The sequence below is a fragment of the Pseudomicrostroma glucosiphilum genome (assembly GCF_003144135.1).
Source record: "Pseudomicrostroma glucosiphilum strain MCA 4718 unplaced genomic scaffold BCV69scaffold_7, whole genome shotgun sequence".
Taxonomy (NCBI): Eukaryota; Fungi; Basidiomycota; class Exobasidiomycetes; order Microstromatales; family Microstromataceae; genus Microstroma; species Microstroma glucosiphilum.
Genome location: NW_020289919.1, coordinates 834,579 through 861,008, shown reverse-complemented (window position 1 = coordinate 861,008; position 26,430 = coordinate 834,579). Strand labels below are relative to the sequence as shown.

The 26,430-nt window shown below is 57.4% G+C and overlaps 8 protein-coding genes across 8 annotated transcripts; 5 read left to right on the top strand and 3 right to left on the bottom strand.

The window, feature by feature from the left end:
• Positions 1-358: 358 nt before the first annotated feature.
• BCV69DRAFT_270565 (hypothetical protein) lies at positions 359-7,238 on the bottom strand (the record flags this gene model as incomplete). Its single annotated transcript, XM_025490929.1, has 5 exons — positions 6,692-7,238; positions 6,550-6,602; positions 6,400-6,467; positions 815-6,316; positions 359-763 (listed from the first exon to the last, which is right to left on the bottom strand). The coding sequence occupies exons 1-5, from the start codon at positions 6,748-6,750 to the stop codon at positions 359-361; spliced, it is 6,087 nt and encodes a 2,028-aa protein (XP_025348003.1). The 5' UTR covers positions 6,751-7,238.
• Positions 7,239-9,177: 1,939 nt separating this feature from the next.
• BCV69DRAFT_299314 (hypothetical protein) lies at positions 9,178-10,609 on the top strand (the record flags this gene model as incomplete). Its single annotated transcript, XM_025494316.1, has 2 exons — positions 9,178-9,405; positions 9,488-10,609. 2 exons carry the CDS (start codon positions 9,178-9,180, stop codon positions 10,607-10,609), a joined length of 1,350 nt encoding a protein of 449 aa, XP_025348002.1.
• A 185-nt stretch (positions 10,610-10,794) lies between these two features.
• On the bottom strand, positions 10,795-11,746 carry BCV69DRAFT_200901 (hypothetical protein). The gene has a single exon (XM_025489680.1). It carries the CDS (start codon positions 11,457-11,459, stop codon positions 10,980-10,982), a length of 480 nt encoding a protein of 159 aa, XP_025348001.1. The 5' UTR covers positions 11,460-11,746; the 3' UTR covers positions 10,795-10,979.
• BCV69DRAFT_200910 (hypothetical protein) lies at positions 11,747-16,090 on the top strand. The gene has a single exon (XM_025489681.1). The coding sequence runs from the start codon at positions 12,034-12,036 to the stop codon at positions 16,057-16,059; it is 4,026 nt and encodes a 1,341-aa protein (XP_025348000.1). The 5' UTR covers positions 11,747-12,033; the 3' UTR covers positions 16,060-16,090.
• Positions 16,091-16,741: 651 nt separating this feature from the next.
• On the top strand, positions 16,742-18,507 carry BCV69DRAFT_270560 (hypothetical protein). Its single transcript, XM_025490928.1, has 2 exons — positions 16,742-16,976; positions 17,092-18,507. Exons 1-2 carry the CDS (start codon positions 16,944-16,946, stop codon positions 18,226-18,228), a joined length of 1,170 nt encoding a protein of 389 aa, XP_025347999.1. The 5' UTR covers positions 16,742-16,943; the 3' UTR covers positions 18,229-18,507.
• Positions 18,508-18,655: 148 nt separating this feature from the next.
• BCV69DRAFT_283051 (hypothetical protein) lies at positions 18,656-21,751 on the bottom strand. The gene has a single exon (XM_025492569.1). The coding sequence runs from the start codon at positions 21,324-21,326 to the stop codon at positions 18,774-18,776; it is 2,553 nt and encodes an 850-aa protein (XP_025347998.1). The 5' UTR covers positions 21,327-21,751; the 3' UTR covers positions 18,656-18,773.
• On the top strand, positions 21,672-23,881 carry BCV69DRAFT_283050 (peroxisome membrane protein). Its single transcript, XM_025492568.1, has 3 exons — positions 21,672-21,979; positions 22,089-22,548; positions 22,630-23,881. Exons 1-3 carry the CDS (start codon positions 21,961-21,963, stop codon positions 23,735-23,737), a joined length of 1,587 nt encoding a protein of 528 aa, XP_025347997.1. The 5' UTR covers positions 21,672-21,960; the 3' UTR covers positions 23,738-23,881.
• A 631-nt stretch (positions 23,882-24,512) lies between these two features.
• On the top strand, positions 24,513-25,637 carry BCV69DRAFT_299309 (hypothetical protein; the record flags this gene model as incomplete). Its single annotated transcript, XM_025494315.1, has 1 exon — positions 24,513-25,637. The coding sequence occupies one exon, from the start codon at positions 24,513-24,515 to the stop codon at positions 25,635-25,637; it is 1,125 nt and encodes a 374-aa protein (XP_025347996.1).
• Positions 25,638-26,430: the final 793 nt, after the last annotated feature.

Below are 26,430 nucleotides of genomic sequence, written 5' to 3'. Positions count from 1 at the left end.
GGAAAGAGGTTGGGAAAGGAGGACGGAGAGGGGGAGAAAAGTCTAAGTACACAAGCTGGATGCCGGAGATGGGAAACCGGGGGAAACGAGAAGGGGAGCATCTAACGTTGTGGGGGGAGGACACGGCAAGGGAACTCTTCGAGTCATGAATGAGAGAAAGGAGTGGGCGCGAGAGCTGAAGAGCGTCAAAAGGTTGTCTTGGCCGATTGGTTTTCGAAAGGGGCACCACCCCCCTTCGTGTCCTCTTGCCAGAGTGTTCTTGACGATGTCAGCTGATGTACTCGCTTCTTGCTGACAGACTGACTCGATGTCCCCGTGTGAGCGATGCTGGGGGGATGCGAGCAGATGGTCGACACCTTTACGCCAGCCTGTGGGCAATGGCGACGGCATTGACGTCCGCGTGTGAGATGGACACAAGGAACTTGGCTCCCTTTGCGGCACTAGCTGCCTCTCCAGTCAGGTTGACGCGAGGACCTTCAGGGGTAGCAGTGATCTCAATGTCCTTCATTGGGCTGGCACTGCCCTTGCTGGCAACGCTCAAGCTCTTGAAGACGGCTTCCTTTGCTGCGAAACGGCCAGTGAAGGAAGCCTTGGGGTTTGGCTGTCCTCGGCAGTAGGCGATTTCCTCGTCGGTAAAGTTGCGCGAGAGGAAAGTCTCATTCTCAGCTGGGAACGAGGCTACGTCTTCAATGTCGATGCCGATGCCAGCTGCTCCACCCAAAGAAGCTTGCAGGCTCGCTTCTTGTTGGCTGCTGCTCGATGACTTGGGCGGCAGGACTTGAGCAAGCGGGGGAGAAGCTGCGAAAGGTGGGACAAACTTCCAGGAGTTGCCGACCTTCTGGGCCCTGGCATTGGTGTTGAGCAGTACGGCGTCTTCATCGGCAGGAGCGAAGGGAGGCTCAGACTTGGTGCGGACCAGGTCATTGTTGGTAAAGGCCGAATGCATTCGCCCGTAGGTGAGAGCCTGTCGACCACGACGGTCAGTCTTGTACTTGTTGTACGTAGACTCGCCCAGTCTTGCCAGCAAGTGCGAAGGGTGAAGAGTGAGGATGACTCCTCCTACTTGACCGAAACCGAAGGAGGTCAGCAGAGTAGCATTCAGGTCCTCGGGCGTACGCTGGATCGAAGTCGAAGGGTAGAGCAAGTAGCTGTACTGCTTGAGCTCCGGCGAGATGTCATCGGCGTTTCGGTTACCAGCGACCGTTGAGGTGTGGAGCATCTGAAGACAGCCGTTGAAAGCCCAAGTAGCAGCGCCACCCTTGCTGTGACCCAGCACGGACTTCTGAGCAGAGATTGGCAGAGCATTGTGAGGTGTCCTGCCCATCTTCTCGAGCATAGTGTGGTAGCAGTGCGACTCGTTCTTGTCGTTGGCCTTGGTACTGGTTCCGTGAATGGAAGCAGCACCAATGTCATCAGCAGTAAGACCCCAAGTGGCAAGAGTTGCCTGGAGCTTGGAAGCAGCAGACATGACACCTCGTCCAGGAGCGGGAATCGATCGGCCTTGCTTATCAGTGTGGGTGCTGGCATGCGCAATGATACCCTGAATGGGAGCTCCGAGCTGAATGGCAGTAGCAGCCGACATCAGCACCTGCACACCACCTCCCTGAGACTCCATGAATCCAGAACGGGTAGTCGTCGTGGGTCGAGACATCTCCGATGGCTCACGTCCGGCCTTGAGCTCCTCCTCTGCGTTGCTCGTTGCCTGCATGAGGGAGAACTCCATGGAACCTTCTTCACTGAAGTCGTCGACACCTCCGGCAAGCATGACCTTGGCCTTGCCAGTCTTGATGGCATCAGAGGCGACGGTGATACTCTGCAGTCCAGTGGCGCAGGCTCCAACGGTAGGGGTGATGGGACCGGCAGCAGAAAGAAGGAGCAAGTTGACCCAAGCGGCAGGAACGTTGATGAACGACTCCTGCAGCACATCCTTGGCAGGGTCCTTTTCGGCCTTTCGCTCAGAAAAGATAGCCTGGAGAGACTGCATACCACCCATACCGGATCCAATGGCGTTTCCGACGTCGGAAGGATGCATGTGCTCGTACAGCTCAAAGGGATCGCTGATACCAGACATGATGAGAGCCTCGGCAGCACAGACGATGACCCAGAGACCAATGCGGTCGATGTTCTTGGCCAGCTCGTCTGGGATACCGTAGCGAGTGGCGACCCATCCAGTGGGCAATTGACCGGCCACCGTTCGACTGAAGACGACGGACTTGGGCACCAGAACTCGAGCGCCCTTCTTGAGCTGGACGACCCAGCTGCCGGCCTCGTTCTTCCAGATGTCGACTCCCTTGTCGCCGTGCTCATTGACAAACTTGAGAGCCTCTTCCTCAGAAGCTTCGAAAGTTGGCATGTCCTCGGTGAGCTCAATCTCCTGGGTGTAGCCCTTCTTCTTAGGGTCGTAGCCTTTGAAGAGGGAAGGCTCGATGAGACGAACACCAGTGTGAGCAAGGATCTCTTGCTCGTACTTGTTCTTCATCTCACGGTCCTCGACGGGCTCTCCGCTAGCCGAGTCGACCCAGCCGACGTACTGCTTGCCAGTCTTGAGAGGTCCAGAGTGGTGCTTGATCAATCCCATGATCCAGGCCAGCTCAATGGTAGCCTCGATGGTGAGCGTACCGTAGGCTTCGAATTGCCAGCGCGATCGAGTAGAACCGAAGGGAGACACCTCTGCGAATCCAGTGACGACAATGGTTTGCTCGAGCTCTTGCTGAGTGAGCTCGTGAGACAGCTTGGCGATGCGCTTGTGCTGCTCCATGGTCCACTTGTCGAAGACGTGCTCGAATCGGAAGTGGGATCGAGGCTCGACCTTGACAGTCTGGTGCAGTGCCTCGGCAGCAGCACCCTGGACGACCTTGAAGTCGGCAGAGGAGTCGAGAGCAATGGCACGTCGCTTGGCAGCCTCGTCCTGAATGCGCTTGCGGATCTTGCCAGTGGCCTCCGACAAGTTGGGAATGCTTGCGAACCCACCGGTCAAGTCAGCGTGGATGGGCTCCACAGTGGCCTGAGCGAACATGGTAGGGCTCAAGAGACCAAGGATGGAGAAGGCCATCTCACTGCAAGAGTAGGTTCGCATACCCATCTTCTCAATCTCTTCAGCAACGATGTTGTTGGCATCCATGAGACCAGTTCGAGTCCAACCGATGATGGCTCCCACAATCGAAAGGTAGTCGGACCATCCTTCGCTGCCCCATCGGTTTGCCAAGGTAGTCAGACCAAGCTTGCTCTCGGAGTAGGTACCGTCAAAGCCCATCTGTCCTTGATTGGGCGACAGAGGCACCAAGCAGAGCGTAGGCCGGGTGGTAATGCCACGCTTAGCCTTGGTAGCTTTGATGACACCCAAGAGTCGAAGTACGTTGATCATCAGAGCACGATGAGCGAGCTCAGACTTGTCACCGAGCTCAGAGATGTCCATGCCCTTCTCAGGAATAGCAGCGAAGGGGATGCAGACGTCGAGATCCAGCTGCAGGGTAGTGTAGATGTAGTCGACAAGAGCTTCGGTGTCCGACTTGCTGGCGGCATTGAAGGGAACGACAGTGAGCGTAGAGCCGCGAGCACCGAGCTTCTGGTAGATGGACTGGTAGAATTCGACCGTCTTGCGAGAGTAGCTGGATGTTGTCACGACACAGCGGGCACCACCAGCGAGGAGACCCTTGAGGACCTCTACGGCAATGGATCCGCGGCCTGCTCCGGTAATGAGGACGTTTCGGCCTTCGAATGACATGCCTTCACTGGCAAAGTCCTCGAGGACAGAGAAGTACACAGAGGTGAGCTTCTGAGAAGTCTGCCATGCACCACCGACTTGACGCTTGATAGAGAGGAGAGGCTGGCGAGCATCGTTAGAAGGAGCAGCATCGAGGGCGACCGGTCGCTGGAGGTTGGAGCTTCCTCGTCGAGTGCCGGATCGTGGGTTCGAGATCCTCTGAGTCTGGCGGGGCTGGCCGAGAGCTCGAGCAACTTCATTGTACAGACCCTTGACGGTGCTCTTGTTGAGCTTGCTGACGGCAGGCTCGTTCCTGACCAAGGAGTAGAGGCGCTTGGCATTCTCTGCAGCCAGAGCCAAATCAACTTGGTAGCCACTGGTGCGAGTGCCCTGAGACTGCTCCTTGACGAAGCCCTCCATGGCCTTCCTGACACCTTCCCGCTTCACCTCGCGGAAGACGATGTTGCCCTTTCCATCGATCTCGGTCTTGGGAGCGGTGCAAGCAAAGACTTCCTTGAAGCGCGGTGGCATATTCATGAACTCTTTGCAGTTCTCAATCAGCTGCTGACCGAACTCCTTGGCGAGCTCGTACGTAGGGCCCATTGAAGGGTCAACGCGATTGATCGTGTACTGCATCAACTCCAGGAGAGCAGGTCCGTCAACTCGACCGAAGATGGACAAGCATCGCGCAGAGATCTCCCGGTCAACGGACTGGAGACGGCCATAGACGATGTCGTAGTACATGAGCATTGCATCTTGTCGAGACCAGTTCCACGAGGAAGAGAAGTTGCGGGCCTTGGCAGCAGAGAACTTGGGAAGAATGCCGTCCAAGTATGTGTCACCGTGCTCCAGCTTGATCAGGTCGAGCTTGTCAGTCAGGGCTTGCAGCTCTGCGCTGACGGCATCGACTCGTCGTCCGTCTGCCCTTCGGTCGCTGCCCAGGAATCGCTCAAGGACTTCAATCTGTCGCAGAGCGTGATTGTTGTGACGACCCTCGATCTTCTCGAGCTCTTCGGAGCTGATAGTGGCTCCACCACCACCACCGCCTCCACCAGAGGAGCCTCCGCCCTGCGAGAGGGAGATTCCAGTCTGAGCTGCGTACGAGGAGACTGCAGCGTCAAGGAAGGTCTTGGCTTCTGCCTCTGAGCCCAATCGCTTGGCGGGCTCCTGAGTGATAGCAACGAGCAGGACACCGTCAGTGCGGCCAGGGCCGAGACCCCAGCCCTTCTGCAGGTGAGACTTGACCGATGTGAGATTGAAGCCTCCTGGCATCTTGGCGTTGACGAGCTTAGTGACGAGACCAGACGTGTGCTTGCCCAGGGTACCAGAGTAAGCATTGTTCAAGGCGGCTCCGAGCTCTTCGAGGGGAAGCTCTTCGCCCCTGTCGGGAAGCCCAGCAGGGAACTCTAGCTGCAAGTCTCCAACGAGCTCATTCGACAAGGTACTCTTTCCGCCAGTCATGTCCTTGATGGCCTTGGACAGAGGAATCTCAGAGATGGGCTTCTTGAGCTTCTGAGCCAGGATCGCTCGGACGGTGTCGGTAGCCTTGAGGGGCTCGTCAGGTACGTCCTGAGCTGCACCACCACCGCTAGAGGGAGCAGGGGCGGCAACGGGAGCTGCAACAGGAGCAGGGGCAGAGGCAGCAGCTGGGGCAGCTGGGGCACTCTCCGAGCCAGCTGGGGCTGCTTCAGCCTCTTCCTCGTCGGCAAAGGCGTAGTAGATGGCTTCCTTGTCCTTTGAGGAGCTGAGGAATACACGGCGCTTTCCACGAGCTTGGTCAGCAGCAGCGTACTTGAGGTTGTGGGTTCGCTCTGCCATACCCTTGAGAGTGGGAGAGGGACCGAATTCGACGAGTCGGTCGATGTTGTAGGGCTCCGAGAAGAAGACGTCCTGAGTCTCAATCCATCTGACGGGCGAGGCAAATTGGTAGGCTAGCAGCTCGACGACCAGGGTGGTAGTCAGGCGCTGCAGGTTCTCAGGAGCTCCCCAGGCATCCTTCTCCCAGTCGCGCAAGACTCGGCCAAGTCGCACGCTGTTGGACGAATTGTAGACCAGCTCGACCCAGTCCTTGTCTGTGCGGAAAGGCTGGGCGATCAGGTTGGGAATGTAGCGACCGATGAGCGTGCTGGGCTTGATGTCGCGCCAGTTGAGCTTCTTGGAGAGGTAGTTGCGGAAAGGTCCGACTCCTCCCATGAGGTAGCGGGAGTGGAAAGGCACATCGATACCTGGCAAGGGGATCGTGCAGAATCCTCGAGCGAGCTCAATTCGGCCTCCCTTGGCCTTCTCGTCCTCAAGAGCAGCCTCGTAGTGGCCCTTTACGATTTCGCTCAGGTGCTCTCGAAGCTGAGCCTCGTCCATGGTCTGCGAGAGGGCCTTGACATCGATCTTCTTGACCTTGAGCCAGTTGAGGGTCTGGGTCAATGTGTGAAGCGCAATGAGCTCACCGGCCAAGACGAGCTGAGTGGTGGCTACGTTCCAGTTGACAATTTGGAGCAGCTTGCCACTCTCTGCCTCAATTGCATTGACGATCTCCTGGAGATGAGGGTCGCTGAGACCGACTCGAGCAGGCGAGCAGGCCATCATACCGTAGTTGGATCGACCAAGCGAGTCACGCTGAGAGGATAAGAGGGGGGCGAACGGGGTCAGCAAACCCATACAGAGCGCAACTGCTGTTTCTCTCTTTGATCTCAACTCACCTTGACAGCTCGTCCCATGACGAGACCTCGGTAGAAGACTGTGTCGACAAGATCACAGACGCTGAGGCCTATAGGAGCAAAAAAGGAGATGGAGAATGTTGTCAGCGCAAGCTTCGAATCTGCGTGCTTCTCAGAGCCTTGAGTACTCACACTTTGCAACGGAAGCCAAGGCAGAGTACTCTCCGAGGGAGTGACCACCGAAGCTGAGGGGAGAGGGGGCAAATCGGAGGGTGAGCGAATCAGCGCACAAACGCCATAGCGATACCTAGACGGCCTCTGGAGCTCTACTCACCTTGCCGTGGGGACGACCATTCCCTTGCGCTGTAGATCCTGGAAGGCAGCGAGCTCCATGAGCACGAGAGCTGCCTGTGTGAACGAGGTCTGGTTGAGGACTCCACTCTAGCAGCAGCAACGGGAACGAAGCGAGGAGGCAAGCATGTGCGTCAGTATAGCTGAACACTACCCACCAGCTACCTCGGAAAGAGGGGGCAGCCGGTGGGCGTGTCTTTGCAGGTGGTGGCCATGGCCAGAGCATATAGTAGGAGAAACGAGAGGTAGTGGGGTGGGTGAGTAGGTCAGTAAGGTCAGTTGGGGAGGCAAAAGATGGTCAGTACGTGAGAGATCTGTGGGTGAGGAGAGGGGGAGGAAGGGTGAAGGATGTGGTGAATCCTGGAGGCAAAGTGGCGCCGGAGATGGGAAGCCGCCATGGTCAGGCACGAGAGACGTAAGAGGAGGCGATGGGAGCTCGAGGTGGAAGGCGAAGCTGAGCTCCGGCGATGGCCACGGGTAGGAGGAGCTGCTGGAGGGTGTAGGCGACGAGGAGGGGGGTTGAGTAGGGATGGAAGGGAAGGATGGCAATGGTCGCCTCGATGGCTTCCCCCCTGGTGGAGCTCTGGAGAGTCAATCTTTGACTTGACGGCTGGCCCCTGGCCCCGGCGGCGGCGGCGGCGGCGTCAGGTGTGCGTGTGTGCGTCTGTGGAAGGAAGTCAATCGTTTGTTGAGCTCGGACACGGAAAGAGGAACACGGCGCCTGAGCCACACCAGGCCCACGCGAGGAATTTTGTGGGGTGGCCCCACCAAGGCTCATTATTCCTTGATCCCCCGCGCCCCACCCGGCCCACCGCCCTCGCTGAGGCCACCGCCTCCGAGGCAACGCCAGTCCTTGCCCTCTTCTGCATCTGCTGGGGCGCACGACCAGATGATTAGACGTAGTCACTCATTCCCAATAGACAGAAGAATTCACAATCCTGCGTTCAACACTCGACGTCTCCTACCGTTCGTCTAGAGTCAAGGATGAGCAGAACGCCTCTCCTTGTCTGAATCTCATGCTCTTGTCCCTCTCACCGGGTGTGCTATCAGTCACATCGCTCTGACCCAAACTGCTATGTGAGATCCCGAAAGGCTCGTGACTGTTCAAAAGTCTTGCTCAAGCAGATATCGGGCCAACTTTCGGCTCTAAGTCCCTACTAGTACGCCTTCCCGTCCATTCCCTCCGATCCGGGCCGCTCTCGGAACGGGTCACAACGTCTGCTTCCGTTCCGGTCCTCGTCCCCGTGGGCTTCGCCTATATGCGACTAGCAGTACCAGGCGCGCGTACGGCGCCCTGCTGTGCTGCCCTTTGCACCAAGATGCGGTCTGCAAGCCAGCAGCTACTTTGCCCGTTGTCGGACTATCTGGCCATACTTAGCCTTTATCTTCGTTTGACAGGCAGAGAGTCAATAGCCCGAGGAGCTACCTGAGCTGCTCAGCCAGGGCTCAGCAGAGAAGTTTCTTTTCCTTTGTCTCCGTCTCTGAGCAAAGGGGCGGCCAAAGGCGGGAGCGGCCATTTGCTCGCGTGGCCCGTGGCGTCTACGCACACTTGGCCGCCGCCCGCATGCCCGCCCACAGCACGGCATCCCAGGGAGCGACCGACTGAGTCCAGGGCACGCGGCGAAAAGATCCCGCAAAGGGTCCTCGTCCCTTGGCATCTCGCATGGAAAGAGCAAGAGGTGACATGGCGTTGGGCAGAGCAAGCTTGTAGCGGTCCTGATAGTAAAAGGTCCTTGAGGTTGACCATCAGAACCAGTCAAGCGGTTCAATGGTGTCTCACGCCCTCGCAGTCTCTCTCCCTGCCGGTGAGAATCAGATGCTGACGTAGGGGGTGGAGACCAACGAGGGAAGCCCTTGCGGGGAGGGGGTGTCTCGATTTCTGCCAAGGCGCTGCTCGATCTCCTCTCGGCAACCAAGTGGCCCTAGATCGCGCGTCACACGACCGAGGGCCAAATGATAAATCTCCTTAGTGTCCGCTAGTGCCCGCCGTATGCCGCGCCGGGCGATTCGGCGGCGCCCTTTCCGACCTTGAGAGAATCACACTGCTGCCGAATGCAACAGGCACGCAGGCAGCCCAGGGCAGGGATGAGGCCTCCATGCCTCTTTGCCGGCACATGCGGACCGATCGTACAGCCCATGCCCACTGAGCCTCCCAAGGCGGGGACGGGTGCCTCTCTCAGGAGAGAGAGAGAGAGCGAGGGAGGTGCGTCCTCCTCGCAGGTGTTGTTCATCTCAAAGGCCTTGCCTACTATCTCTACTCTCCTCCTAGCTCGCCATTCTCACCTTGCACCTCAAACAGAACTCCTTTTCGTCACGCTCTTTACCGTGTTTCTTAGTCTTGGCAAAGTTCTCAGCCGCTCAAAGTGAGACCTCTTTCGAATCTGAGCCTCCTTGTCCTCCTCTGTCCTCGGGCCGGTACTGTGTACATCTCCTGAGCTCCGAGACAGTCTCCCTTCCGCGGATCTTGAGATGCTCACCATTCTCAAGGATCTATGGGCTGTCCTAGCTGTCCTCGCCTTCCTTCTCCTTGTCACAAGTCAGGGGCGTAGACTAGTAGTTCACTGCACAAGGGTTCTCCTCAATGGCAAGAATCCGCTACGGTGGCTCGTTGGCTTGCTTGCCGGGATACTGCCGCCTGTGACGTGGACATTAGCATTCAAGCTGGCGCGGAATATACCCTCGGATTGGAGACCAGATGTGAGTACACTCGCCACTCCGAGGCAGCGGCAGACGAATTCTGACGTCCTGTCTTGTTTCTCTACTCTCCTTTCCTTTACAGATTCACACTCACTTGCTACCCGTCTTTGAAGCCATATTACTATCGCCTACGGGCATCATTCTCCTCACGATCCTTGTAACACCATTTGCATACCTCATCAGGAGAGGCTCGAGAACTCAGACGAGCCGCGTACTGTATCCTTCCCTGATCTTGCTCTTCCCAGCATGGCTCAAAGTCATGAACCTCATCGCCCTCGGCACTACGTGGACTCCGTTCCAAGACGTCCTCGCCTGGATCTTCTATGGTGTCCTGCACTTCGCATCCCCCTTCCTAGCTGGTTGGTGGATCTGGGGCTTCGGTCCGCCCGGAGCGGCCATTGTCTACGGCGTCACCCTCGGTGTGCAGAACATCTGCGGTCTCTTCACTCACCTCGTCTTTCCCAATGCCGCCCCATGGTACTACGACGTCTACCCAAACACCACAATTCCCACCTACGACTTCCCTGGCAATCCCGCAGGTTTGGTCCGGGTTGACCAGGCACTGGGTACCCACCTCTACCGTGCCGCTTTCAAGAAGAGTCCAGTCGTCTTCGGGGCCCTTCCCAGCTTACATGCAGCTAGCGCAGTCTGCTTCAGTCTCTTCGTCGCTAGGTACGGCGGCCGCTGGGGTCACATTATCATGCTCCTCTACTCCACCTTTATGTTCTGGTCCACGCAATATCTCCACCATCACTTTGCAGTGGATCTGCTCCTTGGGACAAGTTACTCAGTCCTGGCCTTTTCAGCTGCCACTATCGTGCTCCGAAAGCTGGAAGCCAAGCACGAGAGGGAAGGGACCACTAGAGGTGTGGACAGGTTGTTCTGCTGGCCTGCACCTCACGCCCACAATTCAGCACTACCTCAGCATACCGGGCAGTCCCGAGCATCCGTCGATGCTGACGCGCCAGCGGAAGAGGAGAGGAAACGTCGCTACCGAGGCAAAGGCATGAGCTTCTGGCTCTCGAGCGGGGATGATGCAAAGGACGAGGAAAAGGCAATGATGCTGGAAGACTTGAGCGAACGTGGGGCTTCCTCGCCAGAGGAAGACCACAGATCTATTGCCAGTGGCTCCAGATCCACTTCGTTCTCGTCGGCATCCTCCTCGAGCGATGTTGAGAATGAGAAGCAGAAGAGGGCCGACTGAGGGCTCTGTTGCAGCACTTTACGCGCCATTGCTAGCAGTCTTTGAGGAGCAGCCTTGCTTTGATGGAGTTGTATATATGCTATGTCTTCCACCAATGTCTTCGGGTAATGTCATCCATCATCTACGTGTCTCGTTGCGAGCTAAAGTCGTGTACTGTCTTCAAAGCCATTGTGTTACGCCAAACAGCGAGGTTGTAGCTGGCTGATAGAGCTCAGTACTCGAAGGTGATGTGGCCCGTCTATACCTCGGCCTTTGTGATGCACTGACCTGCTACTCTCTTCTGTCGAAGCCTTTACTGTCGCTTTGCCGAGCTCCCCTTGGGAGTCTTTGGGAACCTTGGTTCTTGTGAGTGTGTGTTGCAAGCTCAAATTCACTCCGGACCCCGGCGCTTCCCTTGTTCTCTCCTGGAAGGTCGTCTCTGCTCCTTTACCCCGCCCTGGCTGGCTTGCTGCAGGCTGCCATCGATTATTCCCAAGCCCGCGTCTGGTGCTGCAGCGTCTGGCTCGGCTGCGTCGCTTCTCCGGTCCTCTGCTCCTAGACCGGCGAGGGGCAAAGAGGGGGGGAGAGAGGGATGGAGAGGCAGGGCTGTTCCCCCCGGGGGGCCTGAGTCTGAGACCCTGAAGGCGAGGAGGAGGAGGTGGACAAGCAAAAGGCGACGAAGCGGCGGCAGATTGCTGCTGCTGGGACCGTCGCGTTGCAGGGCGCCTCTACCAGAGGCAGCACCACCACTACCGCTGCTCACAGCAACTCCAGGACCAACGTCTTGTTCCATCTCACAATTCCCATTCGCCGCCCCTTCTTCCTCTACCCAGCCCACGTTGCTTGGACCCCACTCCGGACCATTGTCCATCGAGCAAAAGGAGCCGTACCTGGCAACGGGCGGCGGCGGCACGGAAGCGAAATAGCAGCAGCAGCAGCAGCAGCAGCAGCAGCAGCATCAAAGGGGCCTTGCTCTTGCTCCTGCTCCCGCCTTTCAAACCATTCTCCGCATCCAAGGGCCTCGTGCTCCCCCCTTACTGGATCTTACAACATCCCCCACAGAGCTAGCAAGCCTCTGCACCTCATCTCTCCATCTCATCATCGCCCTTGTACCCGCTCCAGATCATGATGTGACCAAGCGGCTTCTCGTTGCTTGCTGAAACGCTGGTCAAGTCTGTCGGCTGAATCCCGCAACCGGATACCGACTACAGTTGCACGCCAGGAGCACCAACATCCAGCCTTTGCTCCCGCATCCCTACATTGCTACCTCGTCCGAAAGTGCTGCTCGCACCGAACGCTCACCCACATATATTATTGAGACTGAGAAAGCAGTCTGAGGACCACCCGGCGTGGACCCTCACAACCACTCAGGGGAGACACCAGGCGCGCTTGCAAGAGCATCGTGTGCGGTACCTGAGCTTCGTCTTGTGCTTCTCGCTGCGAAGATGGCTCATCCTCCTCCCTCGTACTCTCCCTATCTGGGTGAGACGCCCGAGGCCGGACCCAGCTCACCCTTCACTGCAGCCAGAAGGCTCTCACGCCCCTACTCGCCTGTTCCTCGGTCTCCCTCTAGCATGACAGGAGATGGACGTCGACCCTCTGGCAGTCTTCAGACACCCTCGAGCCCCCTCCGGCGGGTAGCCTCGCCCTTCGAAGGCGGTCCCGCAGACGAGAACAACCCTGGCCGGCGGCCCTCGTGCGAGTCCTTCCGCACAGTAGGCAGGAGCAGCTTCTCTGGGCCTCCCTCGCCCAACAGGGCGGCCCCACAGACCGCCTCTGCCTCTTCCTCCTTTGCAGGACCTTCTTCACCCGCTTCGACAGCAAGCCTGCCTTCACCACCACCACCACGGCCGGGCCCCCTAAAGCGACCGATACGAGGCTTGTCCCTCAATATCCCACCGGGCCCACTGGCATACGGCGGCCTGACTCAAGTCGTTTCATCTGGCAGTAGCGATGGCGGGATGCTCCAGGACAAGGCGTCTGCTCCTCCAGTCACAGCCTTAGAAGGGCCCGCATCGATAGTGGAAGCTGCCTCTTGGGGCCCTAGCGGCAGTCCAAGGAGGAGTAGCATGACTAGCGTCCATGTCAATCTATCTCCACGGTCATCGCCGCGGAAGACGCCATCGTCTGCTACTTTGCCGCTCAAGGCAGGCTTGTCCAAGAAGCGCCCAGCGCGGTTGAATCTAGCCCCCTCGCCATCTACGCCCAACTTTGTGGCTCAGCAGGGGGACATCGAAGGAGGAGCAGAGGAGGAATCAGAGACAAGAGATGGCGTTGAGGATGAACTGCCTCGACAGGCAGAGACAGGACGGGGAGACAGTCTACGCGTGCCCGGCCCAGCCAACCCTCCGAGGCATCAGTACTCTTCGACTGTGGACGAAGTGGCAGCGAGGAGAGAGACCTCACCCTCTTCGGCCAAACGCATGGGCGTCGAGCTGTCGCCGATACAGGAGAGGGAGAAGCAGAATCTACGCAACACCTTGACAGGTAGACCACGCAGACGGCCCAGTATGCCCTTTTCCAATGTCAGGTCTGAACGTACAGTCTCCGCAAAACAACTTTCACAGCCAGTCAGCAAAAAGTCGCTTCCAGAGTCCTGGCAAGACCCATCCGAGCACTCGCTCTCGGGCGAAGGCTCTAGCTTGCAACATGCGCGAAGCGTCTACGCTGCTGGCCCCATTGAGGTTCTGCCTGGCCTATTCTTGGGTGACGAGCACAACGCGAAAGACGACGACCTCTTGGCCGAGTACAATATCACGACTATACTCGATGTTGCAAAGGAGACACTCTCCCCTCTGCCGTCAATTGCGAGTACGGCTAGTCGAGGTCCAAGGACCGTCGGCCCAGATCGATGGTACTCCGTGTTGCCTGCCCTTCCCGAGACTCGTGGCCGCTCACCTGGCGCAAGAGCCTTCTCGATGTTGCCCGTCCTTGAACACGAGACTTACCTCACTCCTTCTGCATCGCGCTTCTCTGGAGGTCTCGGAAGCAAGGACAATACTCCTTCCGCAATGAACTTTCCCGCAGATGCTCATCAGACTCCTCTGCAGCGCTCTCCGAGTGTGGTCCCGCTGCAGCAACCCCCACCACCGAGTATCATGGAGCATGGGCCATCTCCGCCTTCTCATCTTCTACGCAACTCGCTCTCTACGCCTAATCTCCAGCTAGAGTTCAAGCTGGATGGAAGCTCGGATGTAGAAGGTGACCAGAACGGCGCTCCGAGCAGTAGCGTAGGAACATCTACAGACGAGGAGTCTGAGGCGCGGGCTTCGGACCGGGGAGCCTTTTCTATTGCGTCTGATGCCAGTAGTGCTGTGACGGAAGCCACATCTCCTGGAACTTCTTCAGAAGCTGACGAAGAGCGGGGCAGCAAGGAAAGGCATGGGAGTGGGATTGGTGACAGTCGCAGTCCAATTGAGCGGCTGATGCCTCCGGCCGTCGAATTGCCGCAAGATGCGCTCATCTCCGTCATTCCTCCTTCGCCCATCTCTGGCCGAACCGAAGCCATCAACTACGTCAAGCTTCCCTGGACACACGAGCAGACCGAGCTCGCCTTGCCTGGAGGAGGCTTCGTGCAGGGCTGTGCGATCATAGCTCACTGCCTCGGCATAGATTACTTTGGTCGCCCTCTTATCGATCCTGACTCCGGACAGAGTGTCAAGAGGGGCAACGTACTCGTGCACTGCCAGTGCGGAGTCTCCCGGAGCGCTACCCTGACCATTGCCTTTGTGATGCAATGCGCTGCTCTCAACTACCCCTTTGACAAGACTAGAAGTCTGACGGGAATGCACGATTGCTACAATCTGGTCAAGGACCTCTCCTCGAGTGTATCGCCGAACATCTCTCTGATCTATCAGCTAGTGGAGTGGGAGAGACATTTGAGCAGTGAAGCTGCTCGGCTGCGGGAAGCCTTGAATGCTAGCACGCAGGAGCAGCTAGTCGAGAGTGGACTATTGCACGCTACTCGTGCTGCCTCGACTGAATCCCTACAAGGGGCCGGCGGCGACCCTTCGACGTCGACTTCACCCAGCGATGGCTCATCCAAAGTCACTCCAGCCGTACAGGTGGGATGGTCCAACGATGCAATGGGCGAGGAGGAGTGGACAAGAATGCGTCGCGAGGAGGAGCAAAAGGAGGAGGTGGAGCGTTCTGAACGCAAAAGACTCGTCGAGGAAGAGGCCAAGCGACAGGCAGAGGAAAGGCGCAGGAGAGAGGAGCGGGGAGGGAGTAGTGTTGCTTCACCTGCAGGAAGGGACGCTTCGATGGGACGAGATAGGTCCTTCAGTGGGGGGCTCAGTGCAAGGAGACGCAAGCAGGCACCATCTCTGCAGCTTGGCAGCGGTGCCACTCGCTCAAGCGGCGGTAGTGCCGGCGTGCCCACTCTGACTGTCACCTCTTCTTCAAGCGGCGGCGGCGGCGGCGGTGGTGGCGGCGCTAGCTCGACCTCCTCCTCCTCCTCTGATCTGGATGCTCCGTTGCGCAGTGCTAGACTAGATGGTGCCTTCCCTTCGGGACTAGCCGCCGCAAGCGAGTCTGCGAATTCGGTCCCTCGGTCCCGATCGGGATCAGGGAGAGGCGGCGCACCACCCTCTCTGGCCCGACTGCTGGAGAAGACTTCCATTGCTGAGGAGAATGAGCAGCCCGAGTCGCCGCTGCGCACCGCCACTGCCTCGTCTGGGTTGTTCCCTGCTCATGGGTCGGATACACCCAAGGTGGCAGAGTCAGTCTCTGGTCTCTCTGACACGCTCGCGACTAGTGAGCCCAAGGACTCCGTTGCAACAGAGCAGGCTGGCTCCACTTCTGCTGGCGAGTCGACTCCGAAGTTCCTCTCAGCAGCAGGAGCGAGCGCAAGACCCTACTCCTTTGACGCACTACCGTCCGAGAAGGCCTCTGCCTCGACCGGGGACGAGGAGAGCGAGAAGCAGAAGCTTCGTCCTTCCTTTCCGGGCTCATGGACCATGCGTCAGTCCCTCTCGCACGGAGCTCTCCCGCCTTCTCTTCTACTCAGCAACGCCGGCACCACTGCCATCGATGGTGCTTCTCATGTCGGCCCTGCCGCTGCTGCTTCTTCATCCATTGTTCCACCTCCCACTTTTAGGCCTCGCGTCAATTTCGGACTGGGAAAAGGTGGGATGAGCAGTGCGGAAAGAAAGATGCAGCATCGTCGTACCTTTTCGAGTGAGGTCAAGTGGGACGCAATTCTTGCGAAGGCTACAGCTACGTCGAGCGCGACGATTGCGACGGTAGCTCCTGCTGCTGCTGCTGGGGTGGTGACTGAGGAGCAGGACAAGTCGGGTGTGGCGGACCGTCAAAATGAGAGCGGACGTGATGGCAAGACTTTGCAGGAAGGAACAGGAGCGATAGCGGCAGCGGCAGCGGCAGGAGTGCAGACTCAGCGACCTGGCCTTCTGCGGCAGGTGAGCGAGGGGAACAATGTCCCGCGGAGAGGCTTGGAGGGCAGGCCAGCGTGAGAGGGACAGTCAGATAGAATATTTTCCTCTCTTTCTTCTTTCTGTTTCCGTCTCGAATAGTATTAGTCACCAGGGTCCATTGAAGGTCGCTCTTCGACTCGCACTCGTAGGGCCAAGTTGGGCTCTTCTGATCGAGTCGACTGCGTATAGCCGTTCCTCGGGATTTCCGTACCGCGGAGGCCCGGATGCTGGCAAGCGCCCCCTGCCTCTGCCTCCGCCTCTGCTTCCGTTTCCGATGAGGGGGGATAGTCTATCGCCGGATCCCGCTTCCGTTCCTTTGTTTTCGCGTGGGCGGGCGGGGCCGGATCTCCGATCCGATGATGTGGTGGTAGGCAGGGCGGGGCGGGAGCGGTGCATGCGGGCGGGTGTAAGGGCGCCTGTAGACTTACCTCGGACGATTTTCTCGTCCCGCCCAGCAAAAGGAGGGAGGGGGAGCTGGGAATGATCGAGGGACGAAGGAAAGGCGTTGTGTGCTCCAGTGCCCGCCTCCACCTCGAAGCCGCTGTGCTGTGCTGCTGTTGCTGCAAGAGTAAACTTCGCTGCTTTCGGTTCGCAGCTTCCGACTCACCTCCGCCTGCGTTCGTCGTAGCTGCGCATGCTCCCCCCCGCCTCGCTGGAGACACATATACCCCCCCGAAATTAAAGAGTAATTCCCTTGTTCGAGTCGTATCTGCTTCCCACACTCCTTGTCATCCTTCTTTCGCTCGCCGCTGCGTATCTCTTGCACAGTCTCCTCGCCTGAGCGCTGTCCTCCTTCCTTCCTCGTATCTTCGCTCGACAGCACTCTTCTGCTCGGTCTTGTATTGTACTAGATACTAGACTACTAGACTACTATACTACTAGATCACACCGCTTCTGTTCAGCACAATCGCACGTCATACAGAATGGCTCCTCTATCCGCATACACGCCTGCCCAGGTAAGTTGCAAGCCTCTGTCGCCTCTGTCTAGCTTGCCTCCCTGTCGCCGTACAAGAGCTCACGCTCCCTCTTCAACCTGCTTTCACCTGCACCCTAACTCACTTCACCCACCAGCCCGGCTCTGGCAACCTGATCGTGCACCCAGACCTGCCCGAGCTCACCCGCCTCTACGGCTACTCGTCCAACACAGTCTGGACTGAGCCGCAATATCGAATCTGGCGACAGAATCCAGATGCCGCCATTGAAGAATCGCACGAGGGACAGGAGCACGTTCCTGGAAAGGGTGCTGCCATTGGTTTCCTCGTCAGCAGTGGCTATGCCATCTGCTGGGGTAATCCACTCTGCCCCGTCCACGACTACCGTTCCGTGGCAGAGGCTTTCATCCAGTGGACTGCTCGTCACAATATGAAGCCCCTCTGGAGCTGCATCGACATCGAAATGGAAAAGGTTCTCACACAGCCTCCTTACAGTTGGACTGCCGTTTCCTGCGTAAAGGAAGACGTGGTAGACCCTACCCTCTCGCACGACATGTCTACCCTGGACAAGCGTGTGCGCAACAAGATTTACAAGGCGGAGCGAGCCGGCTTGCACATCTGGGAAGAGTCTCAGCATCTTCCTGAGCCAAAGTGGCAGCAGCAGGCAGAGGAAGGTATGAGGGCTTGGCAAGCACACCGCAAAGGACTGCAGATTCACGTCACCGACTTGCAACCCTGGAGGGATGTGCAGCACCGTCGGTACTTTTACGGTAAAGCCCGTCCTGCCGACTCGCCCGAGGGAACCGAGGAGAAGCTGGTGGGAATGGTTGTGCTAGCGCAAGTGCACGATGGTTGGGTAGTCAAGTGGGCTCTGGAGTTCCCCGACTGCCCCAAAGGAACGAGTGAGAGCATCATCATGCACGTCCTCGAGGTTCTCAACAAGGAAGGATCCCACTCCCTCACTTTTGGTGTTGCCGGTACAGAGCTCAAGGCAGTAGACAACATCAAGGGTTGGAAGATCCAGACGCTTGCCGCAACCTACAATGGAATTTCCTCGGCTTTCCACTTGGGCAACAAGTCCGACTTTAGAGCCAAGTTTGGAGGACACGAGGACAGGGTATACATTGCCTACCCTGTTGACTCGCTTGGCATGAAGGGAATCGACGCTATTATCAGTGTACTCAAGATGGACACTCACGACGAGAAGGGAGAGGGTGAGGGAGGCGACAGGCTGCAGACGCCCGCCGTGGAAAGGACCAACCCGATTAGCGCCTAGAGGAGAAGCCAGGACAAGAAGACCAAGTCTGTCCAGTAACGAAAATGATTGCCCTCAAAATGGCCTGTTGGGGATGGGTCTCGATTTAGAGATAGGTGCGATGCGGGAGACTTTGTGCTTGTGTCCAACTTTGCTTCGCCACTTTAGATGGGGAAGTCGGAGGGGGAAGCTGGAGGAACGCCCTCCACCGCGTCCCTCTCCTTCCCACGCTCCCTCGCTCCGCTCCGTATTCCCTTAGACCAGTCAGGCCCCGCATGTGGCCGTGCTGCCTTTGCATCTCCTTTTCTCTTATCTTCGCTAGTGGAGGATTTGCACCTTGTATAATCAAATGATGTTGAACACCGCCTTCATGTCTTTGTCGGATCGGTCTGAGCATGATCAATGGCAGAGGCGGAGAGGACAAAGGGCTCTCACAGGATGAAGGAAGGAGCGAGGTAAAGATTGACTGATTGCAGAAGCACCAAGGAGAAGGGGGACTCTTTCTATGTACATTGGGTATGGAAGAAGCTAAAAAAGTAGGCAGGAAATGAAGGGAAAGATGGTCGTCACCTCGCGCTGGCCGTCATCGTTGCGCTAGCCGTCGTTGCATTCGTCGCACTAGTCGTTGCATTCCCCGTACTTGCAGTTGTCGCACTGGTCGGAGAAGCCGTCGTCGCGCTCCCACTCCCACTCCCACTGGTACTGGTACTGCTCAGACTAGCCGCATCCAATGCGCTGCTCACCTTGGCCGCGAGCGTCTTGAGTGCTTCCTCACTCTTGGCCTCTTCGGCTTTCGCGCTGGCAAGCTGAGTCTTCAAGTCATCCTCTTCGCTATTCAGTGTAGCCACTTGAGCGTTCAAAGAGGTGATTTGCTCATTGAGCGCCTCGGCCTGCGATTGCAGAGTTGAGATCTGGCCCTCTAGAGGGGAAAGGGCAGTGCGCGCTGTACGGAGGGACTTTTTAGAGGCGATGAGGCCGAGAGAGAGGCCGATGGTTGTGCCGGCTAGGAGCAGGAGGAAGAGGAGGAGGCTGAGTAGCAGTGGGCGGGAGGCACCTGCGGGTAGGAGCACGCCCATGATGCGTCGACGAAGCAGGTGCGTGGAACGTGTGTAAGGACCATTCTTGCGCGGATAGCGTTGAGAAGAAGCGCAAGAGGAGGAAGCGAAAGGGTAGACGCCAAGCTCGATGTCCTTGTCTCGGGTGTCGGTCGAGCCTGGCTTGCTCTTGTTCAACGAGAAGGGGCGCAGCGTTTTGTGAGTCGTCGCCGGCTTCTTCCTCGACTGCTTCTCTTGACGCAAGGCAGCAGCAGCACCGTACCTCGGCAGGTACTCGCGCTGATCCTCGTCCCATTTGCGGTAGTCTTCCTCTTTACGTTCCTCCTGCTCCTCCTCGTGTTCCTCTTCGCTCTGAGCATACGAGCGATCGCGCTCAGCAAGAGGAGGGTACAACGGCATCCTCGTCGCCTGCTTCAGTGTCGGCAAGAAGCTCGCAAAGCGAACCCTGCGCTGCGCTCTGCTATCAGTACTGCCTTCGGTTGGAATCTCAGGATGGACGAGTGGCTGCATAAGGTGCTGCACGAGCTGGTGAGTCGGTCCTCCCTCTGCTTCAGGCACCCAGACGTCTTCCCAGTCACTGGTGGTATTGCCGTTGCCGTTGCTGGTACTGTCGCTCGTTGTCTTCTTGCGACTAGGAGCAGGCCTTTCCTTTGGCAGGGGTGGTGCATCTTCTGCTATCCTGCGCAGCTTTGTCAATAGGAGACTCTTGTGCTTCTTCGTATGCTTGGCAGCAGGATGTCCCCGCCCATCGCTTGCTATGTCGTCCGACTCGCCTACATCGCCTGACCGTTCCTTCGAGGTAGCCTGGGTATCTGCAGAGGGCACAGGCACCGATGGGCTTCTGAGCGGCCCCAATGTCCGGCTAGAGAACCAATCGCGCGGAGGCAGGAGGCCTCCCCATCCATCTGCTAGACGTGTCCATCTTGAGGTATCACGAGGGGGACGGAGGAGGTTGCGAGAGTCTGCACGAGAATCGTCCGTGCCCGATACTGAGCGTCCTCGAGGATCCTGTCCTACTTCTTGCTGTTTGGCGTCGAGGAGTGATGAGCTTGGGGCATACCAATTCAGAGAAGGAACAGCCGTAGCAGAGCTCTCGCTACGCCCACGTCCATTGACGAGCATCTCAGCCAGCTTTTCCGGTACATCGTCCTTTTGCACGGTCGCCAAAGGAACACCTCGCGGCGCAGTACTGACCACTCCACTTCTCGATTGTGGGACTGGTCCACCTCCAAAGCCAGCCGGACGAGGGTCAAAGCGACCACTGCTGAAAGCCCTCCTCTGTTCGCTTGCAAAGATGCAATCTTCCTCCCCCGCCTCCTCCTCCACGGGCTGCTCCAACTTTTGCGATTTCCTCCTGGCTCCCAACCTCCTGAGTGTGGCAGAGAGGGGTTGGTCACGTATGAATACGGGTGAAGAGGCAGAGTGCTCGCTCGTGCCGCATTCGTGATTTGACTGTTCCTCTTCGGCATTGGAGAGGGCGAGGCTAGGTGAGTTGGGTCCGCTCTCTTGAAGCTGATGACCGGGAGGAGTGAGAGGGGCGTAGCTCGGGAGAGGTAGAGAGAGGAGAGCTAGCAGAGGCGATGAGTTTGTAGAGGATGGTGCCAGCCGTCTCGTCTGTACCGAAAGGGGCGCTAGCGGCGATGGCCGTCCACTACGAGTGCGTGTGGAAGTGGACTGTGCTTGTGATTGCGGCTCAAAGGGATTCTCTTCCTCGTCGCTGTCGTCGTCTTCACCAATTGAGAAGTGAAAGGCAATCGTCGAGACTTCTGCCGGTGCTGGATCTGAGGCAAGGCGGCCCCTCGTTGATGGTGCAGCTGATTCGCTCGATGCTTGGTGTCTCAGCCGCGAAGGTTGAGTGCTGCGCAAAGCCCGATCGATGGTGTTGGGGGAGACAGCCCAGCTAAAGTGTTCCTGAAGACGTCCACGATACGGCTTGGGTGAGGTAGAGGGAGAGGAAGAGGGTGAAGGCGAGCGTGGGAAGCGATTGACGCTATCACTGCCAGTGCTGGACCTGTAGTTCTGATAGTCAACTTCGTCGTCTGTCCACTCGTCCTCGTCCCTCATCTGAGGTGCACTGCAAGGTCAAGTGTAGCAGGGTCGTCTGTGAGTTGGAAGTGGCCGAGGTACTCGAGATCGACCGCAGGCCGTGTATATGTGTGTACGATGTGTGTGTTTGTGTTGATGTTGATGTCGCAGATTGTCAAGCATCGCCCTTGCCATGCTCTGCTCTGCCCTCGGCGTCAACGCCGGCGCCTACTCAGATCGCCTTTGTTCCACTTTCTGCTACGCGTCTCTTTCTTTCCTTTGTTCGCGACGCCCCAGCTCATTTACGTACCTACGCCCAGGGCCACGCCGCCAGGCTGCACTTGATCGCCGGCCGATGAGCACTGCATCTCTCACTCCTCATTGAGACGACGACCATGACGGTTGCTGCTGACAGCGGATCGTCGTAGACTGGGATGACTTGCGCTGTATGAGTGCAACAGTGTGTCCTGCCCACGGTGTCCTCCGCCAACCGGACCGGCTGAGGGGCGAGGCGATTCCGCTCCCTGCTTCCGGTCCTTCTGCCGCCGCCGCCTGCATCGCGTCCTTACCCCACCATCCAACGATCCTCACTCCCCGCATCACCCCAGGGAGCATATAGAGGCAGATTCGACACCTCACGAGTCGTCACTGTTGTCCTCGTCATTCGCCCACGATGGTCATCAAGGCTTATGGTGAGCAGAAGAGCAGGCGTCGCCGAGATTCAGTATTCAGAAGCACTCCGGCTTACGAGATGATGGCTGCCATGCACCCTCTGCCCTCACACTCTTCTCTGTTCTACAGACTCATTTCTCCTCAACAATGCTTCGCAGATCACAGCAGTCGAGTCAAGCCTGCGGTCCCTGACCTACTTTCTCCCAGGTCGGTTCAAGGATGCTGAGCTGGCGGGTGAGGCAATCTACTCTGCCATGAACCTCCTCGGCCTCTACCACGATGAAATTCTCAAGAGGCTCGTCATCTACCGGGACATCAACGTGGATGGTCCTCAACAAACGAGGAGACTGGCTTCCAAGCCCATTCAGCCACTGAACGGTGCCTCTTCGGACCAACCTCTGCTTCCTCATACGCCTTCGTCTCATGCGAGGTACACAAACTACTATTCTGACAAGTCGCCTGCCTACAAGACCATGGCCAGGCTGCTGGTGGTCATTGGATATACTGAGCTGCTGGCGGAGATGGTGGCAAGGAGGAAACTGAGCAGAAGCAAGGCATGGGATGTTGTACTTGGCATAGAGGCAGTCAAGTGAGTAGTGACAAGGGTGGTACTGACAGATGTACAACGATAGCAGAGCTCACCCGCTGACCCGCCCACCGCCTCTCACAGAGCGTCCCTACGTCTAGCCCTTTTCAGCATCTCTGAGTCTCGCCTCTCCATCAACCCGCCGGTTCCCGAGCGAGAAGTGGACCCGGCTATGCTGGAGACGGAGCGGGAAGAGGCTCTGCTGGCTCAACTCCGGGAAGCCTCTGCCTCTGCTGCTGTGAGCTCTACAACTTCGACAGGCGAGCAGAGGGGCATCACAGCAACAGAGGGTGTCTCTAGTCCTGCTAGGAGCTCTTCGGCAAGGGCAGACACCTGGACTGGCTCAAGGACTGGTTTCGTACGGCCCACGCTCGCCTCTCTGCGTAAAGACGATCGTCCGATCGATCCAGTTACCGGTCGTCCCATTCCCGACTCGCCGGCCAGCTTGAATCTCCCTTCTGGCTCTCGTCCTACATCACGCTCGCGATCTCGATCAAGGCTGAGCTCACATAGCGATACCGACAGCGATTCGTCCGACGAGACGCTGGTGGAGCCAGCCTCTGGCTCTGCTACCACCACTCCCTTTACTCAACAGTCCATTGACTCGTACCTCACTTCGCGAGCTCTGACTCGTGAAGACGTGCTTCCACCTCCGACCCTGGTCCGCTCCTTTGCCAATTCAAAGAGGGGTACAACAGCCGAGCTCCTTTGGATTCTGCGGCCCATCTTCTACCTCTTGGCCATCCGGAAGTGGGGAGCAAGGAGATGGGAGCCCTGGACCATCTCGCTGGTGACCGAGGCTCTATCTCACTTCCTGCGAGGATCAGCATACAAGAGTCCCGCACTCATGTCAGGAACTCAAAAGTCACACTTGGCGCCCCTGCAGATGATGTTGACGCTGCTGACCTCTAGCTCCAACCCGCTGTTCAAGCTGGTGGCCCATTTGGGGAGGAAGACGCTGGCTACTACTCAGCCCGTGAGCCAGGTGGAGAGCGAGGAGTGGTCCCGAAGGAAGAGGGCGTTTCTTTGGTATCTGCTGCGTGGACCTCTGTGGGAGACGTGGACAAAGAAGAAGGTCGTGGCACTGTGTGATCGATGGGAGGACAAGGCGGTGCTGGGCTTGGGAGCATCGATGGCTAGGGAATATGTGCCCTTGGTGGATGGACTATGGTTCTATACTGCTTCGCAGTAGCAATGCACGTAGGGGGGGAAAGAAAGAAGGAGCAATACACAGCTTCCGCCCTGTCTCTCTCTTTCTCTTTCTTGTCATTTGGTCCCGCATACCTGTCTGCCTCTTTTCACTGGTCTTGTGATGAATCGAGCGTGAGAGCCTCCCTGCCTTACCTTTCTTGATGGGTCTTGGCCCCTTGCCACGTGGGATTGCCTTCCCGAGCAAATGTCTTGGTGTGGGCCTTTTGCGTGCGTGCGTGCGTGCCCCCACGCCTCTCCCCCCCTCCTCCTCTCTCTCCGCCGGCTGGGCTCGCTTGTAGGCCGGTTTTAAAACAGAAGCCCCGATTGTGATGTGCGGGTGCGGATGGGGGGATATCTCCGGGAAAATCAACAGGGCAAGGGGGGCGGCGGGCAGAAGAGGCCTTTGACAATCACGCTCACTGCCTTTGCCCTCGTCTGCTTCTTTGGTCACCGGATCGGGGATTGGCGGGGGAGGCGTGGAGTGGACAGATGCTTGCCGCCCTTGCTGCTGCTGCCGCCGCTATTGAGTCTCGGCTCCGAACGAATCTCCGACTCCACCACTACTTCACTCTTTTCATCACATCCCCAAAACCTGTACTTCTTGCTTACCAATCAATTCAACCACTTGTCGCTTTCACTGTCCAACAGATTAAGAGTCAAGCCTGGAAACTCACGTCCCCAGTCTCATCGTCACCACGTTCTACAGCCTCCTCGTTACTACGTCACCGCGGTTGTCACAGTCCTAGTCACGTCATTTGTTAGACAGATAGTCCAGCATGTCTGGCCAGCCTCGAGAGGGAGGTCAGGCCTCTGCTAATGTCCCCATTGAGTCCCCCGATATCAACGCAATGTCCTCGGTACTGCAGATTTACGCAGCCTTCGCTCAGCAGCGACCAAACCTGTCTCATCCAGAGTTGATGGAATTGTCCAAGCTTCAGTTTGAAGCCAATGAGAAACGACAAAGCACCTCAGTCACGGTACAGCGACGAGTCAATATCACTCAAGAGGGTTTTGAATGGCCAAAGGAAGTTCGAAACGCCATCGACAAGCTCTACAAGCTCACGACGAAGAATTGGAATGCTTGGATCATGGACTTCGAAGCCATCTGGGAAGGAATCCCACAAGTTCGCGACCTCCTCTTCGGTGACATTGATGAAGACCACCCAGAGTACGACTACCGAATCGACCACAAGCTCGTCTCCGTCCTTAGACACGTGGCTGAGAAGGAATCAACCGACAACATTCTTCACATCATCAACAGGAGGAAGTGGGCGAGTGGCAAGGAACTCTTCGACTATATGCACGAAATGTTGACCAAGAACGAAGCAGTAGTAGCCAGCACCGTTCTCCTCGACCTCAGTCGAGTACGAATGACCAACAACGAAGTCTCCAAGGTCATCCGTGAGATTAGCAACATTACTACCAGAGCGGCCTTGGTCGGCATTGACATTTCGGTACCTCAGCAAATCACGCAGCTATGCACCGCCACTTCCTACACTCATGTCTACAAAGATGTCTGGCATACACTCGAAAGCGTCGGCAGCGTTGTCGACTATGACGCTGTATGTGCTGCTCTAATCAGAAGGGAAGACCGACACATGAACGAGTCGCAGGCGAGGGGGCCCCGAGCTGCTGCGTTGTCCGCATCCGCTCATCCTAAGAACGTCACAGAGAAGCCAGCCGAAGCCAGAAGCTCCAGGGTGTCGACCAAAGAGGAGGCTTACCTCTACGGCCGACGAGACCCCAGACGACCAGACGAACCTGCCAAGTGTTACACGTGCGGTAAGACCGGTCACATTGCACGCAACTGCCCTGACGCGAAGAAGGAAGAGTCAAAGACGACTGAAAGTAACCGAGAGACCGCAGCCCTCACGAGCGAGGCCAACACGACAACCAATTAGGAACTCGGGCGACCCGGGCGACCCGAGGTCGCCACAAGTTACCAAGACGACAAGATGGTATGGCTTTTAGACTCAGGAGCATCGAAACACGTCACGAATCGCATCGACATCATGTACAAGATTAAGCAAGTCACCGGACCACTCACGACCCTGGGAAACGAAGAATTAGAATACGAAGCAATCGGCAAAGTACGAATGACAGTGGGAACAACAGAGATCACGTTGAACGAGGTCCTGTACGTCCCACAAGCAAACGAAAACCTCATCTCAGAAGGCATGCTCGTCAAGGACGGCATCAGCGTACACTGGTTGCCAGACAACCAAGTCGTCTTCGATCTTCCCAGCGGAAGAACACTCACGTTCACACGACCACCACAAAGCTCTAGACTCAGATTCCAATCACAATGTATCCATAGACCGGACCGTCAAGAAGAAGAAGCCATGACCGTCTCAAGGACGAACGTCATCCACGAAGCACTAGGTCACCCAGGACCAGCACAAGAGAAACGCGCCGTGCAAACATTGATGCCCGAGAAGATCACAGACCACCAAGCGCCAGACGACTGCGAACCCTGCGATATGGGCAAGATGACCAAAGCAAGGTTGCCAGCACACACAACCTATCCCAGTCCCAACCGACCGCTCCACAGATTGCACACAGACATCCTCACCCAGCTCGCAGGACACTCGGCCTACCAGTTCGCCTTAGTCACCGTCGACGACTACTCTTCCTACGTCAATGTCACGCCTTTGAGGAACAAGAGCCAGGCACCTCAAGCACTTATTGACTTCG